The 14,635-nt window shown below is 45.6% G+C and overlaps 1 protein-coding gene across 1 annotated transcript in view; it reads left to right on the forward strand.

Moving 5' to 3' along the window:
* Positions 1 to 14,635, forward strand: part of LOC133504480 (aldehyde dehydrogenase, dimeric NADP-preferring-like) — a 107,814-nt gene that overhangs the window by 11,502 nt on the left and 81,677 nt on the right. The window contains exons 2-3 of the mRNA XM_061826746.1: positions 11,937 to 12,110; positions 12,206 to 12,437. Of these exons, the coding sequence (XP_061682730.1) occupies positions 11,937 to 12,110; positions 12,206 to 12,437 (406 nt within the window). The remainder of the gene's footprint in view (positions 1 to 11,936; positions 12,111 to 12,205; positions 12,438 to 14,635) is intronic.

A 14,635-nucleotide genomic window follows, 5' to 3' on the forward strand; every position in this document is an offset into this window, starting at 1 on the left:
AGACTGTGGGTATTAGAGAGGAAGATGCACGAGATAGGCTTAGATGGAAAAAGATGAGACAGTGTGGTCGAAAGGAAGAGAAGATCTATCGGCAACTTAAATAAAATATTGTGTCAAACTACTGCAATTTTTCTTCATTTTGCTATGGGTTAGTTTTTATTGTTACTTGGACTTTATAATTTTTTACAGGAAATCTAATCCTCTAATTAAATTGTACTTAATGTAGTTGACTACAGACTTGACCCAGAGATGATCAACTTTCTATTTACAGTTCATGTGCAGCTGCATAGTTTTAAAATAGATTCGGAAACTTTAATTTTGTCCTTGCATTTTCTAAATATACTACTCCTAATAATAATTAATAAATAAATACGGCAGCACAGTGGTCAGCTGGAAAGCTATGACCTCACAGTTCTGTGTTTCCCGGGTTCAATCCCTGACCTGCCTGTGTGGCATTTGCATGTTCTTCCTGTGCCTGCGTGGCTTTTCTCCGGCAACTCCAGTTTCCTCCCACATCACAAAAATATGCAACATTAATTAAACACTCAAAATTGCCCCTAGGTGTGATTGTGAGTGCGACGGTTTGTTTCCATGTGCCCTGCGATTGGCTGGAAACCAATTCAGGGTGTACCCCGCCTCCTGTCCGTTGAGAGCTGGGATAGGTTCCAGCACACCCCGCGACCCTTGTGAGAATAAGCAACTTAGAAAATGGATGTGGATGGATGGAATAAATAAATACATAAAGTCTTATGCATTCAAAACTGTGTGATTTTTGCCCAGCCCTCATCAATCATATGTGAATAAAGATTTGCTCCACAGTTTGTTAGTTTCATGTATATACTGTCCTAGGATACAGTATATTGTCATTCTGTAAAAACGTTCAGACATTCATACAGATATTTTTAACTCTAAATAAACTTCTGATTAATGATTGAAGAATCTTGTCCTCCTTTCGATAAGGGATGATAAATGATTAATGCTTGTGAGGTTCTTCAGAATAATTATACAGTGAAAATATTTGACTGATATGTGTCTTTGCGCTCCTGGATGGAGTATTTTGGGCAGTGTAAGCACATTTCTGCATGAGCGTTGGTATGATCGACCACAAAGATGGAGTTTAACACAAGATTATGCTTCAGTTCTTTTGCAAACACCAGTGATTTTACACGTGGTCATACTACTCTACTGTCTAATGGATTGTACGTTTCACACTTACAACCTATAGTAAATAAGTTAGACATATCTATAAATCAATGGTGAAAGTAGTAATCAGTAAAGTTTTATTTCTTTTAAAAATGATTTCCACCTTTAAAGTATCATAATTGCAAATACTTATACTTGTATTACATTTTGATTGTGGCAGGTATATACGTATGAAATATTGGAATGATTTATTCATTTGGAATGTTGACATTTCTTTTGAAATCATGACTCCGCCCATACAGAGTTACACATGGAGAAGATTACTTTGGACCCTGAATAGTTTCTTTCACTTGTCGCGTATCTCAAACTGAAGTACAGCCCGACAACAACAAGACTAAGTCTGTTGCTTAGCAAAGCCGTCCCCTTTTCGAAATCTGATCTACTTTCTGATAAGATCCCTTTTACCATTCCCTTTTCCACAGTCCAAGGAGAGACTAATGTTTGATCGACATTGAAGTAAGTTAAACTTTATTAATATTGAGATTTTTCTATTGAAATTGTATTTTTTCACTCTACATGCTGATCAACTGAGTTCACCCATAATAAGATCAACATTATGAAGAAAACAATGCTTTTAATATTTACACACAAAAAAGAAGTATACATGAAATCAAGCACATCTCAACTTGATTTAATTACAACTATTTACATAGAAAGCAAAACTAAAGTGTTTCCGCCAAATTACACTGCAAAGAGACACTTTGTGATCTATTCATGCTGTTGATGAGGTTTTGTTTTTTTTTTTTTTTTTTTTTTTTAATAAGAAGGATCTAACAAGCATACTGGAAATACAATTACGTGCCATTGCTGGTAATCAAAATACGATATTCACACTATTTTTTGTGTTTGCAGTAATTATGACAATAGCTGACAAATCTAATGTGACTTTTTTTTTCGGATTTAGAACAATTATGATGTGATTAGTCCAAATATGGGCGGCACAGTGTCGGAGCTGTATAGAGTTGGCCTCACAGTTCTGAGGACCCAGGTTCAACCCTGGCCCTGCCTGTGTGGAGTTTGCATGTTCTCCCCATGCCTACGTAGGTTTTGGCCCACATTCCAAAAAAAATGCATTAATTGGACACTCTAAATTGCATGAAGGTGTGATTGCGAGTGCGACTGTTGTCTGTCTGCATGTGTCCTGCAGTTGGTTGGCAACCAGTTCGAAGTGGACCCTGCCTCCTGCTCGTTGATAGCGGGGATCGGCTCCAGGACTCCCGTGACCCTTGTGAGAATAAGCGGCTAAGAAAATGGATGGATAATCCAATTATCGAAACATTAAATTTGCAGGCGCTTTTATCAATACCTACCATTACAGTACATCTACAGTTATCAATGTTTGTAATATTTGACAAATAAAGCGGGAACAAGTTGCCATAAAAACCTGACCTGAACAAGATATACAATACATTGACTGGATCCAGAAGTAGATGGAGGAACAGGAAGTGGCAGAGTGTGTTTTTAATAATCCGGTTTAAGGTAAACATCTCCAAGGCGTGATGGTCGACCATTGGGACAAGGAACGTGCAGGAAGGGGAAAGAATGCGATCGGTTGCATGAACGAATGGGAGCTTGGCGTCGTGGCTGGAGCGGACAGCGAGGCGGGGATACAGAAAGAGCACTGAAGAGGAGGAACAACACAAAGAGGTAAGTGTGACTGCAGAAAGTTGAGTAACCTACAAGAGTGGGAGAGTCAGACTGTGAACCGCAATTGAGTGACAATAGTGGTGGAATTCTGGATATGGCAGGCTTGCATTCAGGCAATGACGAGTAGGTCAAGGAGCATGGAGGATCTGTATCCCTTTTGTGCCAAAACAGTTTCCCTGTATCACAGGGGAGTTTTCAAGTTTCCCCTGTGGTTTCTTTGTGTCATAAAATTGTTAATTGACAATCAGTGTAATAGAACAAAGTTTCTAGATGGGAGAGAGCAACAAAGACACAAGACAAAGCAGAGCCACCGAAAAAACACCCCCGGGACAACCCAGGACACAGTGGATAGACTACTCTATGTCTCTCAGATGGCCTGGGAATGCCTCGGTAACCCTCCGGAAGAGCTTGGAGAAGTGGCTGGGGAAAGGGAAGTCCGGGTATCCCTGCTGAAGCCACTTTCCCCGCGACCCGACCCTGAGAAGTGGTAGAAAATGGATGGATGTATGAATTCTTTGTTTGGAGGACCACAGGTCCGTTTGGATCCTGTGGTGAAGGTCGACTTCCAGAGCCCTGGCATCCACCCGTCCTTAATTCTTTGGGTGGAGACAGGACTCATGCATTGACCCTTGATGATCAATCACTCCCAGGATCCCCTGGATTGACACTCAATCCTATGATCCAATTTCGGACACTAAACTGTTTTGGCAAAATTCTTCAAACATAATAAAGAAAGCCATCTTGTCGTTGTGGGTTTTATCACCTAAAGAAAGAAAAGTCTTTGCAAAGAAAGGAACAGTCTTATGAAATGTCACCCCTAACTGAAGTCCAGATTTAAAGTCCCTTCATTATTATAAAGTGAAAGAGACAGACAAAGACAAAACAAAACAATTATCCATGCCCAGCTGGACCCAGATTTATACACATGGACCTAGTAGAATAATATAATGATAAAGCATCTTGTCAGGGTCATGGCCAAGACACTGCCCTGGGCGGAGCTGCCTCTTGCAGCAGCTCCACACCTGCACTGTATTGACGCTAATTAAACCAGGCATTTAATGGGGAAATCCAGTGCTTTGCATGAACAGTGTATCCAATAGGTCATGTAATATGTATACCCTATTTTGACAATGTGATAAATAAAATCCTCTCTCATTTAATAGTGTTTTGAGAAGATTTTTATCGACAATTACAAATTTTCAGGGGCATTGCCATTTTCGCGAGTCACATGACCTACGTGCGTGGATGTAATGTGTACCATGCCGCAACAAAGGGTCGATTACATGGGACACCATTTATGCCCAGAGCCGACTTCTCGTATTTATCCTCCTCTGATGAAGAAATAGCAGTATCGGTTGATCGCAAAGACGGAGGAATACTTCCATACAAATTTGAACCTGTGGCTGTAATTTTTTTTTTTTCTCGGCTTGTCCCTTTCGGGGTCGCCACAGCATATCATCTCAGATGAATGCACATCTGACGTTGAATGTTCGGATGGTTCTTCGGACGTAATGACGTAGAGTCTGACTACTCGGAGGCCTAGGCGCGACATAAGTTCGTAGACAAAGGCCCCCGGAGCTCCGGCCCGGCAGCCGCGGACAGTTCTTTGGATGGGAATGACATGGAGTCTGATGAGGGAGCTCCGGCGGCAGGCCGCGAGCCAAGCTTCCAGGCGGCGTGGGCCGTTAGCCCCTGACTACTCCCACTCTCTCTTCCCGTCCGTAGATTCAAACTCGTTGATGCCATCTGCGTTGGACATTGTGAGGGGCTGCAAGGGAACATGGGAGCAAGCTCGACAGATGCTACAGCACAAGGGGCTCTCCTATAAGGCCGCAGCAGACCTTAAGAGGGCACCAGCTCCAGTCTACAGGATGGGTCAGCGAGTCTGGCTGTCTGCTAAGGGCCTCCTGGAATTGCGGAAGCTTGCTCCCAGGTTTGTCGGTCTGTTCCCAATTACAAAGGTACTCAATCCAGTCACGATGAAATTAAATCTCCAGAAGTTGATGCGGGTCCACCCGGCTTTTCACGTTAGCCAGCGCAAGCCTGCTCAAGTGTCCTCGTTGGTGCCGCCTGCCAGGCCCCCACCTAGCCCCTGTCTGGTGAATGGGGTTCGTGTCTACATGGTACACCGGCTCCTGTGTCGTGCTGTCGAGGGAGGGGGATGCAATACCTGGTGGACTGCGAGGGCTACAGTCCCAAGGAGCGGTCATGAGTTCCTTCCTGGTTCGTGGTCGACCCCTAACTCATTAGGGACGGTTACTGTCATGGTGTGTCTCTTCCCGACGTGGCGCACACCTGCTCTGATGAGCAGATGCAGTCACCTGCGTCCCGTTTTGGTGATTACAGTCCATCTATATATTGCCACGCGTCCGGTCGAGTCCTTCCCAGATCGTTGTACTGCTATGTCATGTTCCCGCAACCCTTTGCCCATGTCCTTGCTACTCTGTGTACCCAACCCTGCCTCGTGAACGACCCTGCCTTTATGCCTGCTGATTTTGTTACTGCTGGTTCTTTGTACTGCCTCCCTATGTTTCGACCCTGAACTGAAGAAAGACACTTCCTGATCTCATGAGTCGTGCATTATGGGTTCAGCCTTGTGTTCTGGTCTTGACATCAAAGTCTGGATTTAAATCCAGTTGAGATACTGTTGTGTGACCATAAACAGGCAGTTCATGCAAGAAAACCCTCTTATATGGTGGAGGTTAAACAACTGTGGAAAGATTTTCCTGCAGAGCGATGTAAAAGACTCACTAACTGACTCACTCATGACTATGACTGAATAAAGTGACTCACTAATTATCACAAATGCATAATTTCAGGTATTGCTGCCAAAAGGTGGCACAACCTTTTATTAGGATTGATGCATTGTCTTTGAGTCATATTAAAATATGCCCATATTGATAAAACTCTCTGCATTTAACTGGGCTTGGGACCAGCCTACAGATTGCACTGGCTTGTGCCCCCATAGGGCTGCATTAAGGAAAACAACTAAAGGAGAAAAAAGTCACAAAAAATTGAATTATAAAGAAGTTGTACTCCTCCTTCAGTCTCACATAATGAAGAGTTTGGCTGTCCCAGTGATCCTAAGAGCTCATTTTTAGCCTGTGGGACTCCTGATGCAGCTGAGGGGTACCGGCTGACCAAGCAGAATGCAGCTTCGGTGGTCACTGAGGCAAAAACCCGGGTGTGGGAGGAGTTCGATGAGCCCATGGAGAACGACTTCAGGATAGCTTTGAGGAAATTCTGGTCCATCGTCCGGCATCTCAGGAGGGGGAAGCAGTGCACCATCAACAATGTGTATAGTGGGGATGGGGCGCAGCTGACCTCAACTCACGATGTTGTGAGTCGGTGGAGAGAATACTTCAAAGAACTCCTCGATTCCACTAATATGCCTTCCCACAAGGAAGCTCAGTCTGGGTGCTCTGAGGCGGGCTCTTCTATCTCAGGGGCTGAGGTCACCAAGGTGGTTACATAGCTCCTTGGTAGCAGGGCTTCGGGGGTGGATGAGATTCCCCCGGAGTTCCTGAAGGCGCTGGATGTTGTTGGGCTGTCCTGGTCGACACGCCTCTGCAACATCATGTGGAAATCGGGGACAGCGCCTCTGGATTGGCAGAGTGAGGTGGTGTTCCCACTTTTTAAGAAGGGTGACCGGAGGGTGTGTTCCAACTATAGGGGGATCACACTCCTCAGATTCCCTGGTAAAGTTTATTCAGGGGTACCCCGAAAGGGACAAGCCGAAAGAAACTTACTTACTGGAGAGGAGGGTCCATCGGGATGTCGAATCTTGGATTCAGGAGGAGCAATGTGGTTTTCGTCCTGGCCATGGAACTGGACCAGCTCTACACCCTCGGCAGGATCCTCAAGGGTGCATGGGAGTTCACTCAGCCAGTGTACATGTGTCTTGTGGAGATGGCGTTCAACCGTCTCCCTCAGGGAGTCCTGTGGGAGGTTCTTCGGGAGTATGGGGTACCGAACGCGCTGTTCGGTCCCTGTGCGACCGCTGTTAGAGTTTGGTCCGCATTGCCGACAATAAGTCGGACTAATTTCTGGTGAGAGTTGGACCCTGCCAAGGCTGCCCTTTGTGACCAATTTTGTTCGTAACTTTTATGGACAGAATCTCTAGGCTCAGCCGAGGCGTAGAGTGTGTTCAGTTTCATGGCCTCACCATCGCATCTCTACTCTTTGCAGACGATGTGGTTCTGTTGGCTTCATCAAGCCGTGATCTCCAGCTCTCACTGAAGCGGTTCGCAGCTGAGTGTGAAGTGGCTAGGATGAAAATCAGCACCTCCAAATCTGAGACCATGGTCCTCAGTCGGAAAAGGGTGGCGTGCCCTCTTCGGGTCGGGGATTAGATCCTTCCCCAAGTGGAGGAGTTCAAGTATCTTGGGGTCTTGTTCACAAGTTAGGGAAGAATGGAGGGGGAGATCAACACATGCATCGGTGCAGTGTCTCCAGTGATGCGTACTTTGTATCGGTCTGTTGTGGTAAAGAGGGAGCTAAGTTGAAAGGCGAAGGTCTCAATTTACCAGTCGATCTACGTTCCTGCCCTCACCTATGGGCACGACTTGTGGGTCGTAACCGAAAGAACAACATCCCGGATAGAAGCGGCTGAAATGAGTTTCTTCAGCAGGGTGTCCAGGCTCTCCCTTAGAGATAGGGTGAAAAGCTCAGTCATATGGATGGGGCTCAGTATCGAGTCGCTGCTCCTCCGCATTGAGAGGAGCCAGATGAGGTGGCTGGGGCTTCTGATTTGGATGCCTCCCGGACAACTCCCTGGTGAGGTGTTCCGGGCATATCTCCCTGGAAAGAGACCCCAGGAACACCCCCCCCCCCACACACACTTTTGGTGTCCTTTTTGGGTGTTAGATCAAGCAGAAAGAATAATCTGCATCCCCTTTACACAAGGACAGTTTTACTGTGCCGCAGCATAGTTTTTGAGCCTCCTCTGTGATTTCTTTTAGATTTTAACGTAAGTGTATTATGGATCAGAGTCGATCAGTCTAACAAAACACAATTTCAAGAGTGGGGAGAGAGACAAACACAAAGTTCTAACTGGAACAGAATGAGAAAAGTAAATCGTTTGGTTATCTACAACAAAGAAACATTAAATGCAAGACAAGGTTCGGGAATACAAAATGCAATACTTGTTAGGGGCATAGTCATTCCACTGCCTTGTGCCCATCTTCTCCTGGAAGCAGCCTCCTCACCTGTGCCTTGTTTGTGTTGATTATGCCATCCATATAACCATCATGTGTCCTTTCACTGTTGGCCAGTTTGTTGTTAGTGTGTGACTTAGTTGTGCCTCATTGGCACATCCCAGCGTTCCCTTCCCATGTACTGACCTCCGCCTGGAATTAAATCTTCCATCTCACCCACATCCTTGCCTTTGAGTCGTGCATTTGGGTCCCATCAATCATCCCTGCTCCTGACAGAACAATTGGGCAAAACATGTACACAGCAGACTCGTACCTGGAGAGTGAAGCCCAGCAGCCACCTGCTTGGCAAGCGTATGCCACCTCTAACTTCTGCCCCAGTGGTGCTTCAACCATGGCTGCGTCTTCGCACTCATATTCTTGTGGCGAGGCTCTGCCAGCTGCCCCTTCTGGCTCAACCAGCGGCCGCCATCTGTTCTTGTTGCCTGGCTTCTGCTTGGCCATAAGGACCCTGGGGCTTGGCGTCCTGGCCAACCTCCTGAAATGCTCAGCCAAGCAACTCACTTTGGGTGGCCTAGACAGCCACCGGGCTGACCCAGGTGGGGAGTGATGGCAGATCGGGGCACCTGACAAAAAAACCATTAGGGTCCAGAGAACAGCCACGGGTCAAGAAACGGTACCCCCCCACTCCAAGCAGCCATCAAACCTGGGGGGCCTCGTGAGCACCATCAAGTAGCTATGTGTAAAACCCACTTTCCCCCCTGTTACTATGATGGTCATTGGCCTGACCCCGTGAATCAGTGTCTCCCCAATTGGTGTGGTGCATTTAAAATCTGGAGGACCAGTGAGATAGGGGGGGGGGGGGATAACAATCCCCCTCACCCATGCTCCAACGCACCCCAGAGATGTATGTATGTGTTGCATTAAAAGAAAAAGGGCATATGTGTCGTATTTAAAATCCATGGGGGCGGGCAGAGGTGGAGGGGCAGGGCACTCGAAACAGAACTGACGTGCTTGAACCTGGTCCAACATCCACACCCCCAACTCTGCATCAGCCCCCATGAATCCTTTGACATGGATATATGCCCAAATGTGATTAGTATGAAAGCTATCACAGCAGAGCTACTAACATTGTAAAGGACTCTTCACTTCCTGGTCACCACCTGTTTAACCTGCTACCCCTGCTGGAGGTGGTACAGTTCCCACAAAACACAGACAACCAGATTCAAAGACAGCTTTTTCCCCAGAGCCATCAACTCCTTAAAGTCAAAGCCACTGAATAACAGTACTGCAATGTAATAATATGAAACTGCACTTCTGTTTGATTTTCATGGTTTTAATAATCTCCCAAAGTCTGGACAGGGAACATAAGACTTAAAAATACACTATATGTATTTATTTGAGCAAAAACTGTGCCTTGATGTATGTATTTTATCTATTACCCAAGACGTTCTTCTATTTTCATTCTATTTTATCTGCGCATGCATTTTGTGGAGAAGCACTTGTCATTGCGTTGTTTGGCCAGTCATTAATGACATTAGAGGCTCTTTATTTTATTTTTTAACTTTTTATATTCTGGGTTGATGGTGAATTGTGGTGCGCAAGGAAAGTTTTGGGCAACTTTTGTGTTTAGTGCATGTGTAATCAAACAGAGCAGGAAAGCAGAAAGATTGGAGTGACGGTTCATGGTGGTGGCATACATGATTCCTTTTTCTGTTTTTCTAAGTTGAAGTTGAAGAATCAAACAGAATACAATACACTTATGACAATTCATAACTGCAATGAGTCAAAACAAGTATTTGCCTAGAATAATCAGGGAGTGATGTTGGTATCCTGAAGTAGTTGTCCATCGACATAGTTTGTTGACTCCCAACCACACTTGCTTACCTGTTGCTCTTGGGGAAGCAACTCAAGTGAGATTGATAACTTCTTATTGATTGAAAGGAGGACACTCATCTTTATCTCTATCAAATCAAATAAATCTTCAGTTGAAGTGGAGCGATCCGTTGTTTTTTTTTTCTCTTCAGCAGGAGCTTGATGGAAGCACTAGAGTCCTCCATTGCCGGCTCACTTGTTGTTGTTTAACTTAGCTGCAGAGATGATTGTGGCCCTCTAAGAAGTTACTGCTGTTACAGAAGCTGGTGAAAGGGTTAAAAAATATTCAAACAATCATCTGCCATTCAAAAAAACTTGTAGGAAGAGAAATTCTTTCTTCTAATAACAGTTTTTCAATCTACGCAAGAGGTGCCGTCATGTTTTTGTCTTCGGAAGATCACACGACACTTGCACTCTCACAGCGTGCTCCTCAGGGTCCGAGGCTCCTCGTTCAGGGTCCTATCAACCTCCCCTTATTCTTATGCATCCATCCATTTTCTGACCTACTTATCCTCACAAGGGTTGCAGGTTTGCTGGAGCCAACCTTAAGTCATCACTCAGGAGGCATGGTACACCCTGAACTGTTTCCCAGCCAATTGCAGGGCACATGGAGACAGACAACAGTCGCACTCACAATCGCACCTTGGGGCAATTTATACTCTACAATTAATGCTTGTTTTTGGGATTTGGGAGGAAACCGGAGTGCCCGGAGAAAACCCATGCAGACACAGGGAGAACACACAAACTCCACCATGTGGGGTCGGGATTTGAACCCCAGTCCTCATATCTGTGAGACCAACACTCTACAGCTGTTCTACCGTTCCACCTCACTTATTCTTAAAAAAACAAATAAAACAAAATTGAACACCTTGATAGGGACTGTTCGGTCTCTGTACGACAAGTGTCAGAGTTTGGTCTGAATTGCTGGCAGTAAGTTGAACTCATTTCTGTTGTCACTGATTCTGTTCATAACTTATGGATAGAATCTTTCAGCACAGCTGAGGTGTAGAGGTTCGGTGGCCTCAGTATTGCGTGTGTGTGTATATATATATATATTATATATATATATATATATAAACACAATTCTTACTGGAGCGGTTCAAAGCTGAGTGTGAAGCAGCTGAGATGAGAATCAGCTCCTTGAAATTTGAGACCATGGTGCTCAGTCAGAAAAGTCTGGCATGCCTTCTCCAGGTCGGGGATGAGATCCTTCACCAAGTGGAGGAGTTCAAGTATCTTGGGGTCTTGTTCACGAGTGAGGAAAGAATGGAGTGGGAGATCAACAGGCGGATCGGTGCAGCGTCTACAATGAAGCACACTTTATATCCGTTCGTTGTTGTAAAGAAGGAGCTAAGTTGAAAGGTGAAGGTCTGGATTTACCGGTGTATCTAGCTGCGTTCCAATTCTCACCTATGGTCATGAGCTCCAGGTCATGACCGAAAGAACAAGATGCTGGATACAAGCTGGCGAAATTAGTTTCCTTTGCAGTGTGTCCAAGCTCTCTCTTTGAGATAAGGTGAACTTCGCAGGGTCTCTGAGCTCTCCCTTAGAGATAGGGTGAGAAGCTTGGTTGTCCAGATGGGGCTCAGAATAGAGCCGCTGCGCCTCCACATTGCGAGGACCCAGATGAGGTGACAAGCTATTTGATTCGGAATGATTCCCAATAGAAAGACACCTTGGAGACAACCCAGGACACATTGGAGAGACGACGTCTCTTGGCTGGCCTGGGAATGCCTCAGGATCCCCCCAAAAGTGCAGGATGAAGTGGCTGGGGAAAAGGATGACTGGGCGTCCCTTCTAAAGTTACTGCCCCCGCGATCTGACCTCCGATAATGCTACTAGATGGATGGATTGATGGAACTACATATTCATGCAATGAAATGGTTCCAACAAAAACAATAATATTAAATCTGATATTATGCCTTTACTCATCATCCAGTGACTCAATTAAAAAAAAAAAAATCTCAACTACTCACCAGTTCCTGAGGTATCCAAATTATTTTTTTAGTATGTTGCCACTTGTTGTCAAAAACAAATTATTTTCTGTACTTTCCACAGTCCACGTTAACAGAGGTTATGGAGTGGCAGGTTATTCAGTGCACCCGGGAAGCCTTTGTGAGTGGAAGAACGCGTCCTCTCGGGTTCAGGCTGCAGCAGCTTCGGGCCTTGAAAAGGATGATGACTGAGAGGGAGGTTGAAATCACCACAGCCCTCAAACAGGACATCAACAGGGTGAGTTGAGACACCAGACACACTGCATCTCTCTATCTTTCGCTTTTTGTGTTTTTCTGGTGCTGTACTCTTATACAGTGTTGTATGTCCTACAGAGTCCATATGAGACATCCCTTTTGGAGTTGATTGGAATAGAAAATGAGATAGACCTGGCTTTGGAAAATCTGAAAGAGTGGGCTGCTCCTCAACTTGTGGAGAAGAATCTCCTCACATTTTCAGATGAGGCTTACATCCAGTCAGAACCCCAGGGAGTGGTGCTAATAATTGGAGCCTGGAATTATCCATGGGCTGTAACCTTGATACCTCTTGTAGGAGCGATCGCTGCAGGTACAGACACAACACCGGAAATGGGGATGTACTGGTTCTCATTTATTTCCACATATTTAGACATTGGTTAAAAAACATCGACTTATTTAAATAATGATGATAGAGGCATAATTAAAACAACTCAAACACAAAAAGAAAACTCAACTAAAACAGCCATTTTGGGAAACCAACACACCATTCATTCAGTCATCCCCACTCAGCTCTTGTGAATATTTTCCAGCTGAGTGGTGGGAAGAACTGGGGTTGTGTGGTTGAGCTGGGAGTATGACCACTATCTTCCAGTGTGCATTAGGATGGTTTCTTTCTAGGAAATATTCCGGAGGAAAGAGGTAGGGACTATCGTCTTGGCACAGATTGCAAGAGATGGCGGTATCGACCCATGCAATTGAACAGCAGAGCAGACAGCAAGACAAACAACCATCCACAATCAGTGGAGGCTGGTGGGGTATTCTCCAGGGAGTTGCCATTATTAGGGTCCGAGCAGCGACTACTGTTAGGGTTCTATTGTAATTGCAAGAATTATTATAAGGCCTGATCATTGATTGCTGCAAAGGCCCTTTTAGAATTGTAGAAATTTTTCATGATTATTATTAGTTGTAAAAGTAGTATTCTGATTATTATTAACCCATTCAATTATATTTTTGAGGGTCTAAATATGCCACTTCCAATAAATATTTGCCAGTATATCAGGTCTGGTGTATAATTTGACATTTTTAAGTTTTTCTTATACCATTACCAAAAATAGCTCTAGTATGCCAAACAAAAAAAAAAATGTAGTCCCCACACATCGTGTCACCTGTGGCTATGAAAATCGAGAGGCATGGTGAGCACCCCGAGATGTAAAAAAAAAAGAAAAAAAAAGAAAAAAAAGTTAGCAGAAGCCATATCCTAAATGCACAGGAAGGGAACTATGATGTTTTGAAAATACAATTTCTTCACATTTACAGAACAAGGTCAAGGTCGAAACACAGGCAGGCAGTCCAAGGAAGCAGCTGTACCAAAATCAGCAGGCGTGAAAGCAGGGTCGTAAACGAGGCAGGGTTCGGTACACAGAATAGCAAAGACATGAGCAAAGGGTTGCGGGAACATGACATGGAAGTACAACGATCTATCAAGAACCAGAGTGCACGCGTGGCAATATATACATGGACCGTAATCACCAAAACAAGACAAAAGAGCGCATCTGCTCATCATCGGCAGATGCGCGCAGCATCGAGAACAGACACACCCATTACAGTATCCCCCCACCAATGGCTAGCCCCGGATGGCCCAGGACCCTCAGGATGCGATGGATGGAAGTCCATAATCATGAGGGGTCGACCGTGAACCGGGAAGGAACTCATGACAGCTCCTTGGGACCGTAGCCCTCCTAGTCCACCAGGTACTGCATCCCCCTCCCTCGACGGCACGACACAGGAGCCGGCGTACCGTGTAGACAGGACCCCCGTCCACCATTTGGGGGAGAGGAGGGGGTCTGGTAGGCGGGACCAACGAGGACACTTGACCAGGCTTGAGCTGTCTTAACGTGAAAAGCCGGGTGGATCCGCATCGACTTTGGGAGTTTTAATTTCATTGTAATCGGGAATGGAAGGACGAACCTGGGAGTGAGCTTCTGCGATTCCACTCTGAGTGGGAGGCCCTTAGCAGACAGCCAGACTCGCTGACCCACCCTGTAGACTGGAGCTGGGGCCCTCTTAAGGTCTGCTGCGGCCTTATAGGAGAGCACCCTGCCCTGTAGCATCTGTCATACTCGTTCCCATGTTCCCTTGCAGCGGTTCACACCAGCCAATGCAGACGGCACCGACAAGTTTGAATCTACAGATGGGAAGAGATAGAGTGCATAACCCTGCACTATGTGAAAGGGGGACATGCCAGTGGACGCTGAGGGAAGATAGTTATGCGTGTATTCGACGCAGATCCAACTGCTGGCTCCACGAGCACAGTTTGTAAGAGGCGAGACTTCGGAGGCCCACTTCCAAGTCCTGATCAATGTGGTCGGTCTGTCCATTGGTTTTCAGGTGATGGCCTGAGGAAACACTAATGGTGGCCCTAAAAGAGAACAAAACTCCTTCCAGAACTTGGAAATGAACTGGGGCCCCCTGTCGGAAACCACGTCAGTGGGAAGGCCGTCCAACATGAATACGTTATTGATCATAAGCTTGGCCATTTGTTTTGCGAAGGGGACTTTAGGTAGCGGA

This window comes from Syngnathoides biaculeatus, chromosome 8 (assembly GCF_019802595.1).
Source record: "Syngnathoides biaculeatus isolate LvHL_M chromosome 8, ASM1980259v1, whole genome shotgun sequence".
NCBI lineage: Eukaryota > Metazoa > Chordata > Actinopteri > Syngnathiformes > Syngnathidae > Syngnathoides > Syngnathoides biaculeatus.